At 40.8% G+C, this 20,461-nt stretch overlaps 1 protein-coding gene across 2 annotated transcripts in view; it reads left to right on the plus strand.

Moving 5' to 3' along the window:
* The first annotated feature begins 393 nt into the window (after positions 1-393).
* siah1 (siah E3 ubiquitin protein ligase 1) overlaps positions 394-20,461 on the plus strand; it is a 29,799-nt gene continuing 9,731 nt past the window's right edge. Inside the window, exon 1 of one of the 2 annotated variants that reach the window (XM_044036744.1) lies at positions 394-579. Coding sequence is in view for 1 of the 2 variants with exons in the window: in XM_044036743.1 (XP_043892678.1) it covers positions 16,652-16,790 (139 nt within the window). In the remaining variant the exon portion in view is untranslated. Of the gene's footprint in view, positions 580-16,285; positions 16,791-20,461 lie in introns of those variants that run through there. The other variant, XM_044036743.1, reaches the window with a different exon arrangement.

Genomic DNA, 20,461 nt, shown 5'->3' on the forward strand with positions numbered 1-20,461 from the left:
GCCAGCTTTATATAATATACAGTATATACTAATATTTTTTAAGAAAATGATACACTGCTACATACAAATGCTGAATTTAGATAAAGGTTTGTGTCTGCAATGCAGTGCAATTGTATTTTCTTAAATAAAAGCAACATATAAAGTACATGAAACAGGTAATATAAATAAACTTTTTTTTATGTATGTTTTAGTGGATTTAGCAGGATTCGGTGAACAAAAAATGTTACATTAACATTCATAAAATTTTATTAAATGATGATAGGGCGATGCTGATGGTGAAAAATCGGCCTAATTCATTAATTAATCAGTCTTCCTTTAGTTATTATTGTCGTGTATTATTATGCTCTCGGTCGTTCGTGGCGGGCGCGCTCCCGAGACAAACTTCAGCAACTGTGCGCGCTCCGGAGCGGCTGGCTGGTACTTAACGCCTGGCGTCTCGTCTCTGGTCCAGGAGCAGCGGTGCGAATGTGTACGGCGAGCCTTGCGAATGAAACACGCTAAAGAGGGATCGTGTGTACATTTCTCTGCCACACATTCGCCCGTGAGTCCGCACTGAACGGAAAGGATACTCCGTCCGAGGTGAGAAGCTGAACCGAGGCGAGTGAAACATCAGATTTTCTCTGCTCCGTGTGTCCGTGTATGTATGTGTATGTGTGTGTGGTGGGGGGGAAAACAACAGCTCTGCTGTAGCAGACATTAGCTCCCCCTCGTTAGCGCGGCGCTAATGCTAGTGCTAATAGCTGAGCTTGGCAGGAGGAAAAAAAGCTGCTTTAGCTGCCGTTGCTGCCTTGTTTGCTATCATGACGTCCCGGCGCGTGTGCGTTGTGCATGCGATTGACGTGTCCGTCAAACGTACGCGGCTGTTGCCGGTCATTAAAGTGTCCACGGAGACGTTTAAAGTCCTAGCTTGTTTCGGCAGCTAGCCCCAGCTAAAAGGGAGCACTGCTTTACGGCAAGTCAAGGCCCTCGTATGTGTGTGTGTGTAACAGTAAAGCCGAGTAGGGGCACACTGTCGTCTGCCTTGTCGGTACGGGCCGTTTCGGTTCCCAAAGCAGGTTAGTTCAGGTCAACAGAAACCTATCGTGGCATTTGTTTTGTGTAGCATTGTCACTGGTTCAGTGACGGCTGAGGAGGAGGAAGTGATGACTTCATGTTTACTCGGAGACTGAAAACCGTGTGGCTGCTGCTGCTGCCAAGAGATCCCACAGTCCGTGACTGTGTTCTTATGACCTGTGTCCAAGAGGAGGACGAGTGAATGTCAATCTTGCGTGTGTTATTGTTATTGCTCAGATTTGTTCTGATGTGCGTTACGACACGTTCATGTAGTCAGTTTGGACACCTGTTAGATGTGTTGTTAATGATGCTGTCACAAACGTGGGCACTAAAGGCATCACGGTTTGACCTCTGACAAAAGTTTACTCAGTCATGGTATTGAAATTGATTTAAGAGCACACGTTTTGTTGTTGTACACTCACTGGCTGCTTGTTTTTTTTGTTTTAACATGTGTTGAATAGTGCAGTGTCTGATGTAGGAAAGAGATATCAATGATATCAATACCAGTTTGTTAAAGGGCCCGATTTTCTGTTGTTGTACATTCACAGACCACTTATTTCTATTTTAACATGTACAGAATAAAGAGTTTTATGGAGAAACGAGGGGTTATGTACAACTTGGGATTGACTGATAACATTTTTTCAGGGACTATATCAATAGTTAATGAGAAAGATAACCAATGTTGGAACTGGTGTAGTTTTGCAGACATTAACATTACATTACATGTCATTTAGCAGACACTTTTATCCACAGCGACTCACAGTAAGTGCATTTCAGCATTTGGGTACAAACAAGTCGTCGTCGTCGTCTTAGTTGAGGCAGAGTTGAAAGTGAGGGGGCAGCAAGCCGGTTTGTCGATGCAGAGCAGAGTGGGCGGGCTCGGGTGAAGGTTTTGATCATGTCTTGGATGTAGGCTGGACCGGATCCGTTTGTAGCATGGAATGGAAGCACTAGCGTCTTGAAGCGGATGCGAGCAGCTACAGGAAGCTAGTGAAGGGAGCGAAGAAGCGGTGTAGTATGAGAGGACTTTGGTAAGTTGAAGACCAGTCGAGCTGCTGCATTCTGGATGAACTGCAGAGGTCGTATGGCACATGCAGGGAGACCAGCCAGGAGGGAGTTGCAGTAGTCCAAGCGTGAGATGACAAGAGCCTGGACCAGAACCTGTGCCGCCTTCTGGGTTAGAAGAGGTCGTATCCTTCTGATGTCGTACGACATGTATCTGCTGTTGCAGCAATGTTGGCAGTGAGGGAGAGATGGTCGTCCAGTGTCACACCCAGGTTCCTTGCGGTATGAGAGGGAGCTACCACAGAGATGTCGAGTGTGATGGTCAGGTCTGTGGTGGGAGAGCCCTTTCCTTGAGAGCAGAGATCCGTTCTGCTGCGTGTTTTTCAGCCCGGGGGAAAGAGAGATGATTTGGGTGTAGTCAGTGTAGCTGTGATGTGTGAACCATGAGAGTGAATGACAGAACCAAGAGAGTTGGTGTACAACTCTCTGTGTGTAAACAGAGAGTTGGCTGTGTGTAAAAAATCCCTGTAGATCAGTAGCTTTTAGCCCATCTGGCATTAACAAATAGCCTATGCCATGTTTCAAATCACCTACACCACCTTTCTTCCCCTCTATTTCGATGCTTAGTTTGTATTTTTTGCAGGTCGTGTTGGCCATGTCTACATACCTTAATGCATTCAGTTGGTGCCGTGTGATTGGCTGTTTTAGATATTCCCGTTAACAAGTAGTTGATCAGGTTTCCTCTGAGAAGTTGCTGATGCCAAAAGTGAACTCATGAACACAGATAATAGACTCGAAGTGCAGTGTGCACATTTGAAAGTAGACACAGTGACCACTTAATAAACAGTGCTCATTGGATTTATGGATTTAAGCTTGATTTATGAAAGGTAAGCAGTAAGTTTGGAAGGAATTTGCAGTGTCTTCTAATGGCGCATTTCCACCGGCTCTACGGTACGGTTTAAGTAGTGTTTCCACTAGCATAGTACCTGGCACCAGGTACTATTTTTAGCACCTGCTCAGGCGAGGTTCCAAAATCGTGCTGAGTAGGTACTATGCCATGATTGGTCAGACTGCTGGCCACTGACAGTGCCGTCACAGGAGAGACGTCCCACACACAAATCAAGCTGAACAGCGGCAACTGTAGATCACTTAAAACTATTTAACAATCCTAAAAACGTGGGTTAATCTCCAACAACTACCAGGGAAATCTCTATAGTTAACCGAGGAGTCTGGTGTATTTAGGGACAGCATCGTCGATTGCCAGTGGCATCACAGACCGCTTCTGTTGTAGTCTGTGGATTAGGAGTCTGTGCTCCGGAGACGTGTGGACAGAAATCAAGCTGAACGCTGCTGAACTGTAGATCACTTAAAACTACTTAACAATCCTAAAAACATGGGTTAATCTCCAACAACTACAGGAGTCTGGTCTAAAGTCACTAGTCACTCTGTGTGTGTGTCGCATATAAAACTAAGTCACAGCAGTTTCACTCAGCCGTGCAGTGATGACTCCGCCCACCTTAAGTAGGTACTTTTTTGTAGTGGAGATGCAACCTAATTGTGCCGTGTCATGCCGTGCCCAGTAGAGCCGGTGGAAATACACCATAAGATGACATCTGCACATGTGAATGTGATTCCAAGTGGTGGGTCAAAATATTATTTGGTGATATATTGCCATCCCTCCTCGTGCAGTACAATAATCGATACGCCTGGGCAAATATTGATATTTAAATTAATTAAGGCGCTCTAAAGTAAACTGTCCCTGCCAGTTGCTCAAATGAATGAGGAAAACTTGGGTGGAAGTTACCTGGCTGAAGAAGAGTGAGTTTACTGCGATATAATGGTGGTGAAAGCTACGTTAAGAGATGCTCCATCCATGTTCAATACATAGACTTAATGCACTTTGTTCTGAGTCTCACTTTTAACCTTTTCATGGACGTTTTGTTTTCTTCACTTGGACAGATATCGCGATGTATCGCTATATGATGTCTTGCAATATGTTGATAATCACAGAATTGTTGTATCGTGATATTATTGGTATCGTGGACCATGTATTGTAGCGTGAGGTACCCTGAGATTCCCGCACTTAATTGCAATACTAAAGCTTCAAATGTTCAAAAAAGCACAATTAGAATGCCAACCTCAGCGAAAGGCCACTCACCTATCTTGCAAGGTTAACAATAATATTTTGAAATATCCTGAGTCATATCTTTATCACCATCACAATTTCTTCCTTACCTACATCCCCAGATAATGTTGTTAAAATCTTTACTTTTTGAGTTGTGCTGCTCATATACATGAAAACATGGTCATAATTATCTCAAAACCTCAAACTTTGCTTATGACAGTTTGTTTAGTAGTTTTCAGTGTTTGTGCCAACAGGAAGACACAGGTATAAAAGTAGTTTTAGTAGGACTTGGTTTTAAGTTTCTTTGGGTTTTATACCCGACGTTATGTAATTTTTAAAGTGCAAGAGAGACATCTAGTCTGTGTTGACTGATCTTGAATATTCAACACAGCTTCTGTAAAGGCTGATAATGACTGTTTTTGTCACATTTGCTCATTGATAATGTACGTCCGGGTTTGTGGATGCAATTTCAGCTCTCTGTCTGCATTTTCATTTACTGCTAATGCTAGTCAGTGAATGCAGAAAATTCTTACTTAAACCCTACTTAGGTTACATTCGTCTCTTGTAATGTTGTGCTTGCTCTACAACAGAAATACTGTATAATTTTATATTAATTCAAGGAACACCTGTTTGTCTGTTTGCATAATTGTCCAAGAGGTTTGCTTCAAACTTGGTGATTTACCAAGGAAGGACGGTTGCGTTGTGTTGGAGTGTAAAATTCAGTTATCGGCCTCATTTCTAAATAATAATTGGTGTCTGTCAACCAATATCTGTCAGCCACTATTACTAGGGATGCCAGTGTGTGCAGTGCTGATTTTGGTGGTGTACGGATAATACAGATCTCAGTAGAAATGTGACTAATATATCAGTCGAACAGGTCACTTGACAGCCTTCAAACTTGGCAGGTGACTACCTAAGGGCACCAGTGTGTGCAGTGCTGATTTTGATTTTGTTAGGATAACATTAATAAACAGCAAAAATGTTGACATCACACAGCTCCCCCTCTGTATGTGCTAATGCCCAGATGTTGTAAAGCAGCAAGGTTGGAAGGTGGAAAGTGGGTCAGATGACTTCTTGTAAAACCAGTGTGGTTTGGCGGTGCGCTGAACTAGAAAAATGGAAATAAGGTTTTCTGTGGGCTGCGTCGGAATAAACTGGCATGTTATGTACACAAACACATTGAGCACAGGCAAGTTGACATTAATCAGTAAAAACAATATGATGTTGCACAAATGCACAAACCTGTACGGTTTCTGCATTTGTGTTTTCTAGACAAGTAATTTCTCTTTGTTAAATTTCTATGTAATTATCAGCGAAATAAGCTGTTAGGAGCGTCCTTGATTGGAGTGCTATTAAAAAAAATAATAATAATAATGATAATAAAAATAAGACGCACAATATACGTTCAATAAATCCCATAAATTAAAATGTTAGACTTGTAGATTATTTTGCAGGAAGATGGGTAAATGGGAAAAATAAGCTGCATTGTTTTTTTTGCTTTACTGAAAATGTGTGGCTCCTGTGTGTTGAGTGGTCGAGGTTAAATAAGCAACAATAAAATTACTTAATACAATTCTGTTTCACCGTAGGTCTTACAGGTTAAGCACTTAGCAGTAAGGAGCGAATGCTTTTGGGCTGTGTTTGTCTGATTTATGAGCAGTAGCACTGGAAATAAAAGACAGCTTTAGAGGAAAATCTTCTGATCATGTTGATGATGGCCCTAGGAAGAAGTGATAAGATTATGGTGGTGATCTGGATTTAGGATTTTTCCCTATTCGAGGTTTTTCTCTGCTTTGTATTGTGCTGTTAAGTGTAAGGTCAACTTTATTTCCAGGGCTGTACCTGGAAAAAAAAGGCACATCAGGAACATAAAACACAGTGATATCTGTCCAGATAGTATGTTCTCATCTCAAAGGGAAGGCCAGAGAGAAGATTTCAAAAGTGATTTAAAATGATCAGTAGCAGGTCGGGCTGTAATCAACCAAAGAAATTCTTGGTCGACTGAAGCCCTGAAATTTCGACTCAAAATCGACTAGTCGAGGGGGGGGGTGGCTGACGGCTCTGAAAGCATTTTGCATCATGTACATCTGTGCAATATCATAAGCGCATGATTTCTGAAAATATACTATGTACTATACTACGTTTATCAGTGCAATATCAACTGTTGAGGAATATTTAGATGATTTAGAGTGAGACTGAACATACTGTAGCTCAGCTTCGCGGCTGAGACACAAATAGATCGCTGTCGTTGTTGCAGGCGAGTGCGCTTGCAGTTATAAAGTGAATCAGACTAAAATCATTGAAATATGCCAATTCTGATATGTTCATGTACTCAAGACGGACGGAGCAACATAACAAAGACAAATTAGCTTACCATTTTTATATGATATGCCATGTTTGTAGTTGAGTTGTGATATGCAAACTGTTGCTGGCAAACTTTGCATTTGAATTTTTTATCACTAATTCTAATTTTGTAAAATGCTGCCACACCACTGATGTCTTTGACATGGATGTTAGAGGACTGACTGTAGCGCAAATTAAATAAAACCACCATTCGTTCTTTAATCTTTCTGTCTCCTGTGGGTTGGGCTAATCCAAAATACTGAAAACAGGGGGGGTGTTCTCTGAAGACACGCTGTTACCTGTGGAACAGGGGTGCTCTGAAAACACCCCGATTAACACTTGGTACATTTCTCCAGATGAAATCAAATTAACCATAGACTGTATGAAATTAACACGGCAAAAAGTTGACTTATCAGAATTTGAGTCGAACCAGACTCATAATTCGACCGGGACTTTACAGCCCTAGTAGCAGGGGGCGAATTTAATGTGAGGGGGTAAGCTGATCCATAACAAGGTGACAGCTATTGAAAAGGCTCAATTGCCCCGGGTTTGATCGGAGTTTGAGTGTGTTTTTAAAACTGTTTAAAAGTGCCGTTTCGATAGTTCAGTTCATCTGTAGCTGTACCTACATTATATATTGTATTAAGACTACATACACGGTACAAATACACACTTCAGCCTCAGCCTGAATCATACCCCAAAACCCCACAAAGTTATTTAAAGATACAAAAGGTGTTTTGGATCAAAAGCACAAGGTTGTAATGGCAACCACCTGGGTGATGAGTATCATGTTTGTTAGAATAATTACTCTAATTGTGTAATTTTGCCACGTTAGAGCTGCTTTCAAGACCATTCAGGATCCAGACATCACACTCGTGCGCAGCCAGCTTACAAGATGTGATTGAGGGAGTAAATCGGGGGGAAAAAAGCCTGGTTTCCACATCAAAGTAGAATTTTACCCGCGGCTCGATGAGCAAATCTTTAGAGCAACAATTTTATTCATTTAAAAGCCCAGCACACCTGTACATTGTTATGACGCTGTATCCCTTCATTCAGATTTAAATTTGAACTTTATTTACACATTACAAAGTGCAAAAAAAACAGAGGTTATCCAGGATATTTCAGGACTAAAGTAGGTGGTGTAGACAGTGTTTGACAGTCCAGCTGAGGACAGAGATATAGATTTAAATGAGAACATAAATATCAATAAAGGGACAAAATCAGGTTTAGAGGTTAAATTCTTCACGTAGTACTTTAGCTTCCACAGCGTTAAGAGTTTATGCAATAGCTTAGTGTGTACAGGAGTGATTGGAAGTAGGCTAGGGAAACGCAATCATCAGTTTCTGATTAAACTAAGAATGTATAATTTGTTTTTACCTGTAATGTTCTTGGATGTAAGGCCAAGATAGAACTCTGTTTTGAACTTTTAGGTGAATATTGAGCTTTTTGGTTCAGGTTTTTTTATGTAGCACCATTCATGCACAAGGCAATTCCAAATGCAATAGATGCAATGAAAGTATGATTTAAAAACAATAAAATCAAGCAGACAAAAAGAGACCCAAGAATTTATGGAAAACAATTTACAAACAATTTGTCACCAATTTAACAGCATGTTTCAGGGAACGATTGAGGTTATTGTTTCATCCTCACAGTGACACAAAGAACAAAGATGTTCTGTATTAATGCTAAATTTCACCAATTTAACATCAACAGGAAAGCACTTGTGCAGTATTTTGAAGTGAAACTTCACAAACTCTAAATTATAATACAAATTGCTTTAAACAAACATGGGAGCTGTGAGACACCTCAATGCTATTGTTTTGCTGATTGTGTGTTACAGTAGTACAGTGTTGGATGTACTGTACTTGGTATGTCCCATGGGCTTTCAGTCACGATTATAGCGGCTTAGTGGCTTGATAATATGGCCACTGGGATGGCTCTCATATGTAGGTGGATGGTGACAGATGCCATGATGATGAGGAGGAGGATGAGGATTTATGTCATGGATGGAATACACTGATCCCCGTGAAATCCCTGGACTTTCATACCTTGTTTTTTATCCGGACGAAAACGTAATTTTGCTTCCTAAGATGATGGTATGACTCCTGCATCGTATATATGTGGATTTTTATTTAGTTATTTTTGTATCAGTGCAGTATTTGGTCACAGTGGCAATTTACACTTGTATATTTGACCCATCCTCATATTTGTCGATATTTTGAATAGAGGTTGAGGTTTAGAAAGCAGTAGAGCAGATGGTCATTTACAAATACTGGCATATATTTATGTTTTTCCCTGCACTCAGCTGCAGAGGTCATTTTATCTCTTCTGTAGTGAAATTGACGTGATATTTTGCATCCTTCTGTCACAGCAGATTTAATATAAGTTTTCTTCAATTTGCAAAGTAAATTAACAAAATTGAGGGTGCAAGCAGCAAGAAGTCAAGGAGGTAGCAGCCTATTCAGGTTTAGTCATATTTGGGAGATCTTGGCATGTTTGTCGATATTCAATGTAATCTTTTAAAGCCAGTTTCCCTGGTAATAGTTGGAGATTAGGCCACATTTTTAGGATTGTTAAGTCTTTTTAAATGATCTACAGTGAGGCATTGTTAGGCTTAATTCTTGTGTCAGACCGCTCTTCCTGTGATGGAACCTCGCCAGAGCAGGTACTTAAAGTATCTGGTACCAGGTACTATGCTAGTGGAAACGCAGCTTACCCGTGCTGTGCCGTGCCAAGGCGAGGCAAGCCGAGCCGGTGGAAACACGCCATTATAGAAAGTACAGAAATGTTGAGTTTCCCCTCCACAGAGGAAACAGGCTTCTTTCAGTAGGTCTGGTTGGTGGATCATACGGTGCAGCTATTTACTGTTTTCCACTGTGTTTGGGGGTTGATGTCAGGAATGTGAGATCTGCAGTGAGGTCATGGCGTGATCTGAAGTGCCTACTGTATGTGTGAAGATAGTGAAGAGGCACATGAACAGCTACAAACCTCAATTGTTGATTTCCACTCTCAATTCATATGATGGTTCCGCTGTGAATTATTAATCTGGTTTAGGATTTTTTAACCTTCACTGAGGAGGTTGTGTTTTCTGTTTTTCTTGTCGGCTGAGTTATTATTAAAAAATGACTGGCGTGACCCGTGAGGACACGAGGACACATTTCCACCTTGTGAGTTAGAATGTGTTAAGTGCCAGTGGGAAGTACGTAATGCACTTCCTTGACTAGTTATTCCCCCAAATGTCCGAATTGAGTGGGTATTCTTCAAAATAGATACTTCAGGGCCATGCAGTTTTGTCTTGAATGAAACTCATAGCTCTAACTACTCAATAAACTCAAACTCCATAGTTCCTGGAAAAACAGTGCTCAGATAAAGTTTATTACAGCATACTTGTCTCATACTTGAATCTGAAATGATGTCACAAACGCACACTAGATGACACGGGTAACTGTTGCTGATTAGCTTGAGTTAATTTTTTTCTCATTAACCTCATTTCTGCTAAAAGCTTGGTTTAAAATGTCTCATATTTGAATTTCACATGGTGCATCTGAGCCTGTCTGTCTGCTTCTCTTACACCGCCTGTCTCCGACTCGTCACCTGATTACCTGTGTACCTGTGCATGCAAAGTGTCACATGGCAAAACACACACACACACTGTACCCGTTTCATGTGATAGAACCAGTTTCTACCAGGCATCTCAAAGCCATAGATGAACTGGTTGGGTTTTGGTGGTTTTAAGGTCACTTTTATCTCATAAAACAAACGTGATTACATCTCAAGAGCACAAAAACACTTTTGTAGACATTATTCAAACCCAGAGTTTGTTCATGTCATTGCTAGAACTGTTTATTTTACTTTACAAATATTTTAAATTTCTATGCCAATACTGTCGGCATAAAGCAGAAGAAGTTGGATCAGTTTCATTTCTGTGTCCCTTTTGTCACAAGATAAAAAATAATAATACCTTCAGTTCCTTAATATTTGGGTGATGTGAGACTTTATAGCGATGGATGGAAACTGCAGCCTGATTGGATAACAGCTGCACTGTCCAGTGAATAGAGCTCAGCTCTCCCTCACATGACCGACAGCTGTTCTGACTGTGTGTGTGTGTGTGAGAGACAGTGACTCATTGGCTCTGTACCAGTGAGGTAATTTGAGATCTCTTACTAATGCCAAAGGGAGTCCCTACTTGCTGTATCACTCTCTTTGTGTGTTTGTCTGTCTGTGCGTGAGCATAAGATACAAGGTGTGCGTGTGCAAGTGTGTAGTTTTTCCTTTGTTGTGATATCACGACTCTGCGTGACTTCTCCATGGTAACAAACTCAGTTGCTCGGTTGCTGTTTTTTCTGTTGTGGAAAAAAGGTGACTGCCAAAAGTGAAAGAAGTTATAACATTACCGCTAAAGGAAATGTCCTTCAGGATTCTTTGGGTGATTTTTAAAGCCTGGAATCTACATTTTGTGTAATTATATATTTAGGTGTCAGACAGATGGGGATCTATAAATACAGACCATTTACCTTACACGTAGTAGTCCCGAAACAAGTCCCGAAACAAATTAGCATAAGCCACAGTCCTTACAGAAAGGGAATGTTGCCTATTAATTAAGTAGTTCATTTATTCATGAGAGTACTTTCTAAACAAACACACAAAACACTCGACCTGAACTGAAATAAGCCACATGGCTCATGCAACTCACCCAAACACTCTTAAATTCAGGAACTGTGGGAACTGCTTGCCAGTTCCTGATACCCTGTGTTTGTTTGTTTCGTTCCACCTAAGAATAACAACAAAAAAGTCTGTATTCACATCTGTATCAGCCCATAATTTTACAGTCATCATGATTACAGATTAAATTGTAAATGGAAGCATCAGCTGACTTAATTATGGAAATATGGAAATTAGGGCAACTGCAACTAATAATTATTACATAAAATCATCAAGTATTGTGATTTATGTCTGGTTTTTTTCAGTGTCTTTGCTCCGTATAATGTAAGAAATCATAAGCACTTAATAAATGTGTTTTGTCGACAAAAGAAGACAATCTTCTGACTTTTTTTGCCCAAAATAATTATGGTCAATCAATTATGAAAAAAAAAATAGAGCAGAGTAGAACCTCCTTTTTTTGTATATGTTCAACTCACGAGTCTTGTTGCCCATCAAATGACTTCACTTCATTGCTGTTTTCCTTTGGGGAAAATGTAGACGTTTGCATAGCCAGAGTGTGTTTAAGATGTAAATGATCCACCGCCTCCTGGCTTTGTAAACCCCTGGCTGTAGGTGATGAAGTGTTTGGCTCTCTGGAGATGAACTGCTGCCTGGTCCAGATGGCTCATTGTTATATCTGCTGCCCTGCCCCTTTAATAGCACACTTTGGGCATTGACCATTGTAACTAGCGCTGTTTTATAGCTTATCGCTGCGTGTGTGCGCGCGCGTGTGTTTCACAGTGGGCTCTTTGTGTGCTCATATCTTTTTTTCTTTTCTTTCTTTATTTCTGACTGCATTACGTTCACATTGTCTGGCAATAATGTGAACAGATGCTGTGTAAGCACAGTGAAAGGAGCACACAGCGGTGTTTCCTCCTGTCTTCTCTTTTAAGCTGAGCGCGGCTGAATGTGCTTTCGCTGTGGCGGTTCAACCTGGCTCACATCATCTAAGAAAAGCGGCACCACAGACGCCCGCTGTCACATTGTGTTATGTCATAATGAAATTATCAGTGGCATTCATAGCAAGAGATCAAAGGAAAATAATTAAGGCTGCGAGGGGCGCTGAACAGAGCGTCGCTCCCCTCGGTGCATGTCAGGTGTGGAGTCTTTCTGTGTGTACACACACCTGTCATTTCAGTACTATATTACCACATACATGTAGAATAAAGGCTTACTTCTAAGGACGGTGTAATACCACTTTATCATGACACCTTGAGTTTGTTCTGATACTGATTCAAGTAACAATTATGTGTAACTTTCTTTATTAATCGATCAGTTGTTTAGTCCTTAAAGTATCAGAGAATGTTGTAAACATTGATTTGATGATATATTGTTGTCCTTCCTCATACAACAATGATAACTGATACATAGACTTTATGCACTTTGTTCTCTATGTTGTAAATAAATAGAGAAATCCGGCACTTTTAACTTTTCACGTTAACGTTTTGTTTTCTTCAGTTAGACTGGTATCGCGACGTATCACTATATGATTGTCTTGCAACATATTGATTATCACAGAATCATTGTATTGTGATCTTGTGGAGTGGAGTGGCTCAGTGTTTAAGACCAGTACCCTGTGTGCGAAAGACATCATGGTCGTAATGGTTGCAAGTTCGACTCCACCCCTGGCTGATTGTACTCAATTCCATTGTAAGTCGCTTTGGATAAAAGCGTCTGCTAAATGACATGACATGTAATGTAATGTAATCTTATTGCAGGGGTGTCAAACATAGGGCTGGCGGGCCCACCAGAGGGTCCAATCTGGCCTGCAGGAGGAATTTGTGATTTTATGTCAAATGCTATATTTTTCAGTTCCAGATACCTGTGACTAAATGTTCTGTGTCTTTGTGGATCCACTGTTATCTTGTGTAAATTATGCACAATATAGGCACAATATAGTTGAAATTGCGCTTTGAAATTGAAATTTCAAGTTGTTAATCATATGTTTTGTAAAAAGACACTTTGTTAAATGTAAAACAAAGGAAAACATTTGGAGTTCTAGTTGTTTATAGGTTAATATGCGATTATTTTACTGGTCCGGCCCACTTGAGATCAAATTGTACTCTATGTGGCCCCTGAACTATAATAAGTTTGACACCCCTGGCGTACTGTATCGTGAGGTACCCTGTATTTCCCCACCCCTAGGTTGCAAACCAAAATTATTCACTTTTAAGAAGCTGAAAAACCAAAAAATTGTTTTGATGGTGATCAAAATAGTTGGTGATTAATGTAATAATCGACTAGTAATCGGTTTATTGTTTCAGTCCTACACTGATACCGGTATCAGTCAGATACTCTTCTGAAATTTAAAGTGCTGTTTACACAACACAAAAACTGCTGATTCTGAAGAATGACCACCTGTCCGGAAACACCTATTTTGAAAGCATATTTATATACATGACTAGGACTGAACGATATGGACAAAATTTCATATCTCGATATTCATGCCAGATATCTCGATATCGATATGATACGATATGACTATGGGTTCGGTGAAAACCAAGCATTTTTCAGAAAAATAAAAATTGTTTTATTGATGAGAACTGACTGAGACGGTGTACACGGGTACCATGTCTTTTGCAGTGTGGTATGTTATAGGGTCTGTAACGCCCTTATGTCTGGTGGACGTCGACTCATCCGGTGTAACGCTAGTGAACGCATCAGTAAACACACTTTGCACTTCTTTTGGGATGACTGAGAAGTCCCCGGTGTTTCTCTCATTGTAATACACTCTTTGTGAGGTGGTGTTGTTTCAGGTGGTGAAACATGTTTGTTGTGCTACCTTGCTTGGTCGCAATTTTCGCCAAGCACGACCTGCACAACACCTCGCTCTGGTGGACATCATCCTTTTTAAAATCCAAAATACCTCCAATAATGGAGGATGATTTATGTTTTAGCACAAAATCGCCACCGGCCGCATTATCTTCCGCACTCATGTCACTTTTCTTTCCCGCTGTGTATGTTGTGTGTGTGTATGTGCGTGTCTCCGTCTCCCTCCCGCCCTCCTATGTTTGTCATTGGTTGGCTTCAGCTGTCGATCCACAGCAAGCATAAATAAGGTTTGTGGTTGGCTGGCCGTAGTGGTGCATTCAAGGACAATCGTAAAAATGATGTTTATTGTGACTGCCAGACCTCTACATGCAGAGCGAGCGCGGGGGAAAATCTATATTGTTTATGTCGTTGCTTTTTTTCGATATGAATATCTTGAATGTTCATATCTAGATATCGATACGATAACGATGTATCGTTCAGCCCTATACATGACGTAACATATTTTTTACAATCTGTGTTTAGCGAATAATTGATCAGAGTTTTGTGGAGTTAGTATCAAATTTCTTATCTTGGATCCTGTGATTTTTTTTTTACCAATATCACATTGATACCTATACTGAGTATCAGTTTATCCCAACTTCCCGCACAATAATTATGTCACAATATGGACATGTCGGTGTCTCCAGGTCAGGACCCATTAAACGGGAAGTTTACGAGAACATCAATAATTACTACTACTACGTCCTGTTCCACAAAGAAAGTGTGACATTCTTGTTTGGTACTGCTTGTAGTTACCAAATTGATTCAGCCAAGCTGCATTTATCTTTACACACTAAATGTGAATTATTCCATGTTCCCAAAGCTGGCTGTTGCTTTTCTGTCCTGCTGACGAACAGATTCTGGCTGTCGGTGTTGTTTTTGCTTTCACTTGGGCTTCTTTTCCTGGGTGCCTCAGTTTTGTGTGTTTAGAGACACAGCCAGAGTGTATGGGACTGAGTCAGGGAAGGGAACAGATGACAAGTGAACTCGTTTGCATATCTCAACATGACTGAATCACGAGGGAGGCAATCCTCTGCTTTGAAGAAACACATTGTTTTTGTTTTTATCTGCAAGTTGCTTAAGCAAGCGCCCAAGTTCAGTGGTTAAATGTAGTACTTTGGAGCAAATTGTCACACTTTGTATTGAATGTGATATGCATGTCCAGTGGAAATCAATAGAACGTAAGGAAAGTACAGTGGGAAATATGTAGAGTCACTAAGGACAGCTGGTGGTACTGCCTGCAGCCAGACAAGGCTGAAATTTGAGATTTGCACAACCACAGAGCCAGGCTGAGGGAGGGGGTAGAGGAGGCAATCCACGGAGGAGAAAGAAGGCAAAATATGCACGGCAAGCATGTAAGGAAATGTACACCGTGGAAATAAAGGGGAAATAGAAAGACGCGGGGGCAGGGGCTCAAGAATAAACGAGCAAGAATCAAACCGGAGTCTGCGTTAAAAAGAGGATTCAAGTAAAAAGAGTTGGTGTGTTTTTGGTGTCGGCAGCCCAGTGCCTCGAGAGTCCACAGAGGAAGGGTGTGAATGAGCATGCTCTGTTTGGTCTGACATTGGATGCCGAGTTAGCCTCGCCGTCCGTCCTACACACACGCAGCAGCAGCAGTGACACCTAGCACACTCCAGGGGACAGAGAGAACATGGCTTGAATAAAAGCAGGGGGTGGGGGTCTGACACTGAGACTTTGTCTGGGACTTTCCCTTCTTTTCCTCTCCCTCGAGCTCCCGCTTTCTTGCAGCGGGAAATTCTGAGTGCAGGTCTTAGCATTCCAATCAGTGAGGGATAGTTATACTACACGATTTTATAAAAAGAAAAAAAATGTGTTTGTCATACAATAACCTTATTTTGTGCCAGGAATTGCTCCTTTCTTTTTTTTGCTGCTGAACTTGTCTTGCAAAAGGATCTATCTTTATCAAAACTGTAGCGTTGCAGCACCAAACTTTTCACTACAAATGTAGCAGCAGGAGAAAATGAGGTGGAATTTTACATCCGGCGTTGATGAAAATCTAAAGAGACTCAACCTAAAATGTCTCGAGTTGCCTTCAGAGCCTAGTGGCTGGGAGCAGCCGGGGAGTGGCTACTAGTTGACCACACACTGACGGACTAATGCGAGGCTTTTCTCTTCAGTGTAGGAGAAAGCAAATTAGTGACCTTTTTCTGTTTCTCCGTGCTGCAACACAAGCACCTAGCAACCGGCTTGGTGCTGCCTTTTAGTTTGGTGTTGGTAGCAGTCACCCGGGTCACAGGGCTTGATGGATGCCTGCTCCACTGCTTTGTTTTTCTTGCTGCTGTTGTAACTGAGGGACTTTTGGGGTTTTATATTCAGTAGTTTATGGGATTCCACTGATAAAGGCATACATACTTTGGTGTCTTTCTCTTCTCCGAGCCTCTTGTGGGCGTTTATTTTTGCAACTATCAAGCATCCGCCCCGGTCTGGACACAGCACTCTTTCATTCTTTCATTACAGCGTGCCCTGGACCCTCATGTTCATACCCCTCCTAAAGGGGGGACGGAGTGGGAGAAATATGATCCTCTTTTTTGTGGTGTGTTTAGGGCAGCGGCAGCAACAGTGTGTGGTTTCCATGGAAAAGACTGGAGAAACATGGCACCAGGGGCCTGTGTGAATACTCTACCCCAAGTGAATTTGAAGCCCTTTAGCGTAGCTCTGCAAGCTCCACCCTGGAACTCCTTGTTCAGAATCTTCGCATGCGTTTCCACGAGGAGCGTGCACGTGATTAAAGGTGAAGCTTTTAAAAGATAATGCACATGATTGTGCACTCATTGTGGAAACTTAAATGCCTTTTCTCCTTGTCAGCTCTGTGTGTTTGGTGCACCTCGCCCTCTAGCTACAGCTAAAGTGTTGTAACTATGCTGAGTTAGTTTCAGGTCGATGGATTGCCATTCTTCTTCTGTACAGGGAACATGTTTAGCCAATTTTGCAAATGTTTGTTGAATAGTTTGTGTGGGTGAGTACATGAGACGCTGTGAGCAAGCTTTGCCTGCATGTATTGTGAATTATCCCTCTGTGTTGTGTATGAATATGGTGTAATTTGTGTGTGAGTTGATAAAAAAAAAAAAAGTGTGGCATGTTTGTGTTGAAGCATATCTTGTTTTTTTTCCCTTGCTCCCCGTGCTGTCTTTCCTTTTGGTTTCATGTGTTTGGTGCTAAACTTAACAAATTGGCAAAACACAAAACGCCTGAGCCATACTGGAAAAAAACCTTAATCAAAATGTAAAGTTTTAGTGATATAGCAACATCTATCAAATTTCTGAGAACAAAAATGTGCAGTTTGTGATATTTATTAAAAAAAATTTATTGGCCTACCTCTCCACACAATTGCCAATCTTGTAGATATTTCACTTTACAAGTCTTGTTAAAAAATTATAGACTCTGAGATCTGAGAACTGTGACCCCTGTCTGGTTAGTGAAGAAAATAAACCAAAGCTCTATTCTCAAGAAAACTAGTGCATCTCACTTGTGTGGCTGCTCTGAACATGGACAACTAAAACCTTCAAACTAAAAATGTGATTAATACCATTTACCAACTGGTCTTGACATCACCCATAGGAATCTGAAGTCCCATTTTGAAGCCTCAAGTGGAACAAATGTACAAAATTGACATTGTGTTCTTTTGAAGACGAGCTGAAACTAGCAGCGGAAAATGTTAACTGACTGAGAAGTAGAAGCAAATTTTCTAACAAACTTTTTTGTTTGGGTCAAGTGGTCCTGAACTCGGGAGTCAACCACAAAAGTTAACGCTAACACCTGTGTTTTCTCATTGGTGAAAAACCTGTGGGAATGGGGTATACATGAAAGCAAAATGTGCTGCTCGCATATCCAGTGTGGCCTTGGCCTGAGAGTGTAGTGACTCCAGTCCACTTGGCAGTAATGTGTCCAAAAATGGTTTGCCGACAGCTCATGTACACTTAGGGAAGAAGCAGAACGTGAAGCAGCGCCACAGTCAGTGGAACAGCTCAGTGACACATGGTGTTTTTATTTCTCACAACTCCTCTGGCGTCAAACCTGACATGTGGCCTTATTGGCACTGTTTCATCTGTCTCTGAGATGTCTGAGAAGTCTGCCATGTCTCGTACTCGCTGCATAGTCGTTCGCACACACTTTCTAGTAATCGGAGAGCAAATTATCCTAATCCCTCTAATTTGATCTCCGTCATGTTGCCAGCCTGGGTTTTGGATTACGTCGCCATCGCATCATCAAACACGTAGTTCGATGATTCCATTTCTAAACACCACCCACTATTGAGTTTAATCACATTGCCGGGTTGCGTAATGCTAATTCGGCACATGTCTGCGTTCATGCAGTCAGTGATATTGTTGCCTCAGGTTATAGACGTTACCAAAACCTGTAATATTGATTAAGTCTGTTCAGCCAGTCCAAATAGCCTCTTAACATCATACGGGCAAAATTAGAAAACAAATCCTGGTGATGTCTCGCCGTCCATCAAACGATAGTTGATACACCAGTGCAAATATCGATATTATAATTCACAAATCTAGGCGCTCTAAAGTAAGCAGTCCCTGCCAGTTTCACTTGAATATCACATCACATGATTTATGATCACAGAATCGTTGTATCGTGATATTATTGGTATTGTGTTGCGTACCGCACCGCAATAACCCACCCCCCCCCCATTCGGTACATTTTTATGCTTTTTTTAAGTTTGTACTTTTTGACTAACCAGAGTCTGAATTCCATATGCTGATCCCACAAGTATGTTGCCAGTAAAGTTTAGTAACAATCTGCTGCCTGTTGACTCCACAAATAAAGGATATTTGATATAATCCCTATCACTTATCATTAGTAAATCCTTAGATTTGAATGAATTTTGGTATGTGGTATTTGGTAGCACTTAATTTAACATGATTCAGTCCCATTTAACACATTCAGATGTGTATGTCTCAGCGACATCTTAACAAATCAGGATTAATTTTGTCATGTGTATTTAAGATGGTAATAGCTATAAGGAGGTTAAGTTTTGTGCAGTTACAGAAGACTTGTGCTTGTTACTTGTATATCCACCTTCCCTGTAGTTATTCCCCTGAAGTCTAATTTCGGTGGCTTCTATTCAGCGAGCAAAATGTGTACGTTTTTGTTTTGTCTACAACAAGTCGGTACATGCTGCATGATTACTTTTGTGACTTAAATGTAGTGTACTTGTCAACAAACCAAGTCAAATCTTTCCCTATGCTCTGCTCAGTAGTGACAAACACTTAACACATAAAATCATATTCACCTCTTTTGTGGAGAAGATTTGTTGGAAGTGGTGTTAGTTGTTGATCAGTAGTAGTAGTGTAGATAAATAAATACACACAAGAAAACCACATTTTTTAAAGTGACACTGAAATTTTTGTTTAATCTCAAATGATCAGGAGTCTGCTGTGTACAAGATGTACTAGTACTGCACTGTTGTTTTTGTGTGTGTTGGCCAAACAGTGAGTTTACACTATGTGTCTGACAACACCATGGACATCTAACCTGTTTGGAAAAATGTCAGTATAATATTCTTTGAAAGCAAATGATTCAAATGCCTTGCAGTGAAGCGGACGCGTCTTTGAGCACAGTTGCATTTGCATTTTGAGTGTGTTGTTGACATTTGCTCCACCTTGTTTAATTTCTCTTGTCTGATTCAACTATTGGTGTGCACAGCTCTTTTGTTGTTTTTGCTCGGGACTAGCAAAGGCACACTGATAGATGAGAGATCATTTGAGGTTCTTGTGCATAGACAAAAGACACTTGCTCGTAGGGCTTGGCTCACCATGGCCAAACAAGTCATCAGATGGACTTTTATATGGCAGGAGGGTGTCTTTATTTGTCACGGTAAATGTCAAATTATCCTTTTTGTTTGATTTTTTTTTAATGCTGATTTATGGCTGCAGATGCCTCTGTTGATGCTCTTAACCCTTTCTTCATAGCTTGCGGATTTTAAATTGTTTTCATTATTGAGTGGAAGATGCTAATCTGTGTTTTTAAGACCTTTTTAAAATAACGATTTCTTTAAATGTTTTTGTCGACAAAGCAAAGATATTCAGTTTACTGTCTTAGATACAAATTATACACTTTTAATTGATTCAAAATAGTCTGTTGAGCAATTAATTATTGCAGCCTTACTGCTATTAAGGTCATCCTTGAGATCTTTTTGTTACATGGTCACATCAATCAAAAATACCCTACTAAATCGCTGACTTCATAGAGCAGCATGAGAGTTCTGCGAAAGCCAGGCAGTGTGTTGTTGAACAGATTTCAATCTGATTGAGTTCAGAGCTTCAACATACGGGTGGAGCCTGCATCTGCTTTATGAAATATGAATTAACGCTGCAGGGAAACGCAGTGTGCAGCCGACAGACTATACAGTAGGAATCAATGGTTGTCAAAGTTTCATGCTAATACCCA

The sequence above is a fragment of the Solea senegalensis genome, linkage group LG10, assembly GCF_019176455.1.
Source record: "Solea senegalensis isolate Sse05_10M linkage group LG10, IFAPA_SoseM_1, whole genome shotgun sequence".
NCBI classification, from domain to species: Eukaryota; Metazoa; Chordata; class Actinopteri; order Pleuronectiformes; family Soleidae; genus Solea; species Solea senegalensis.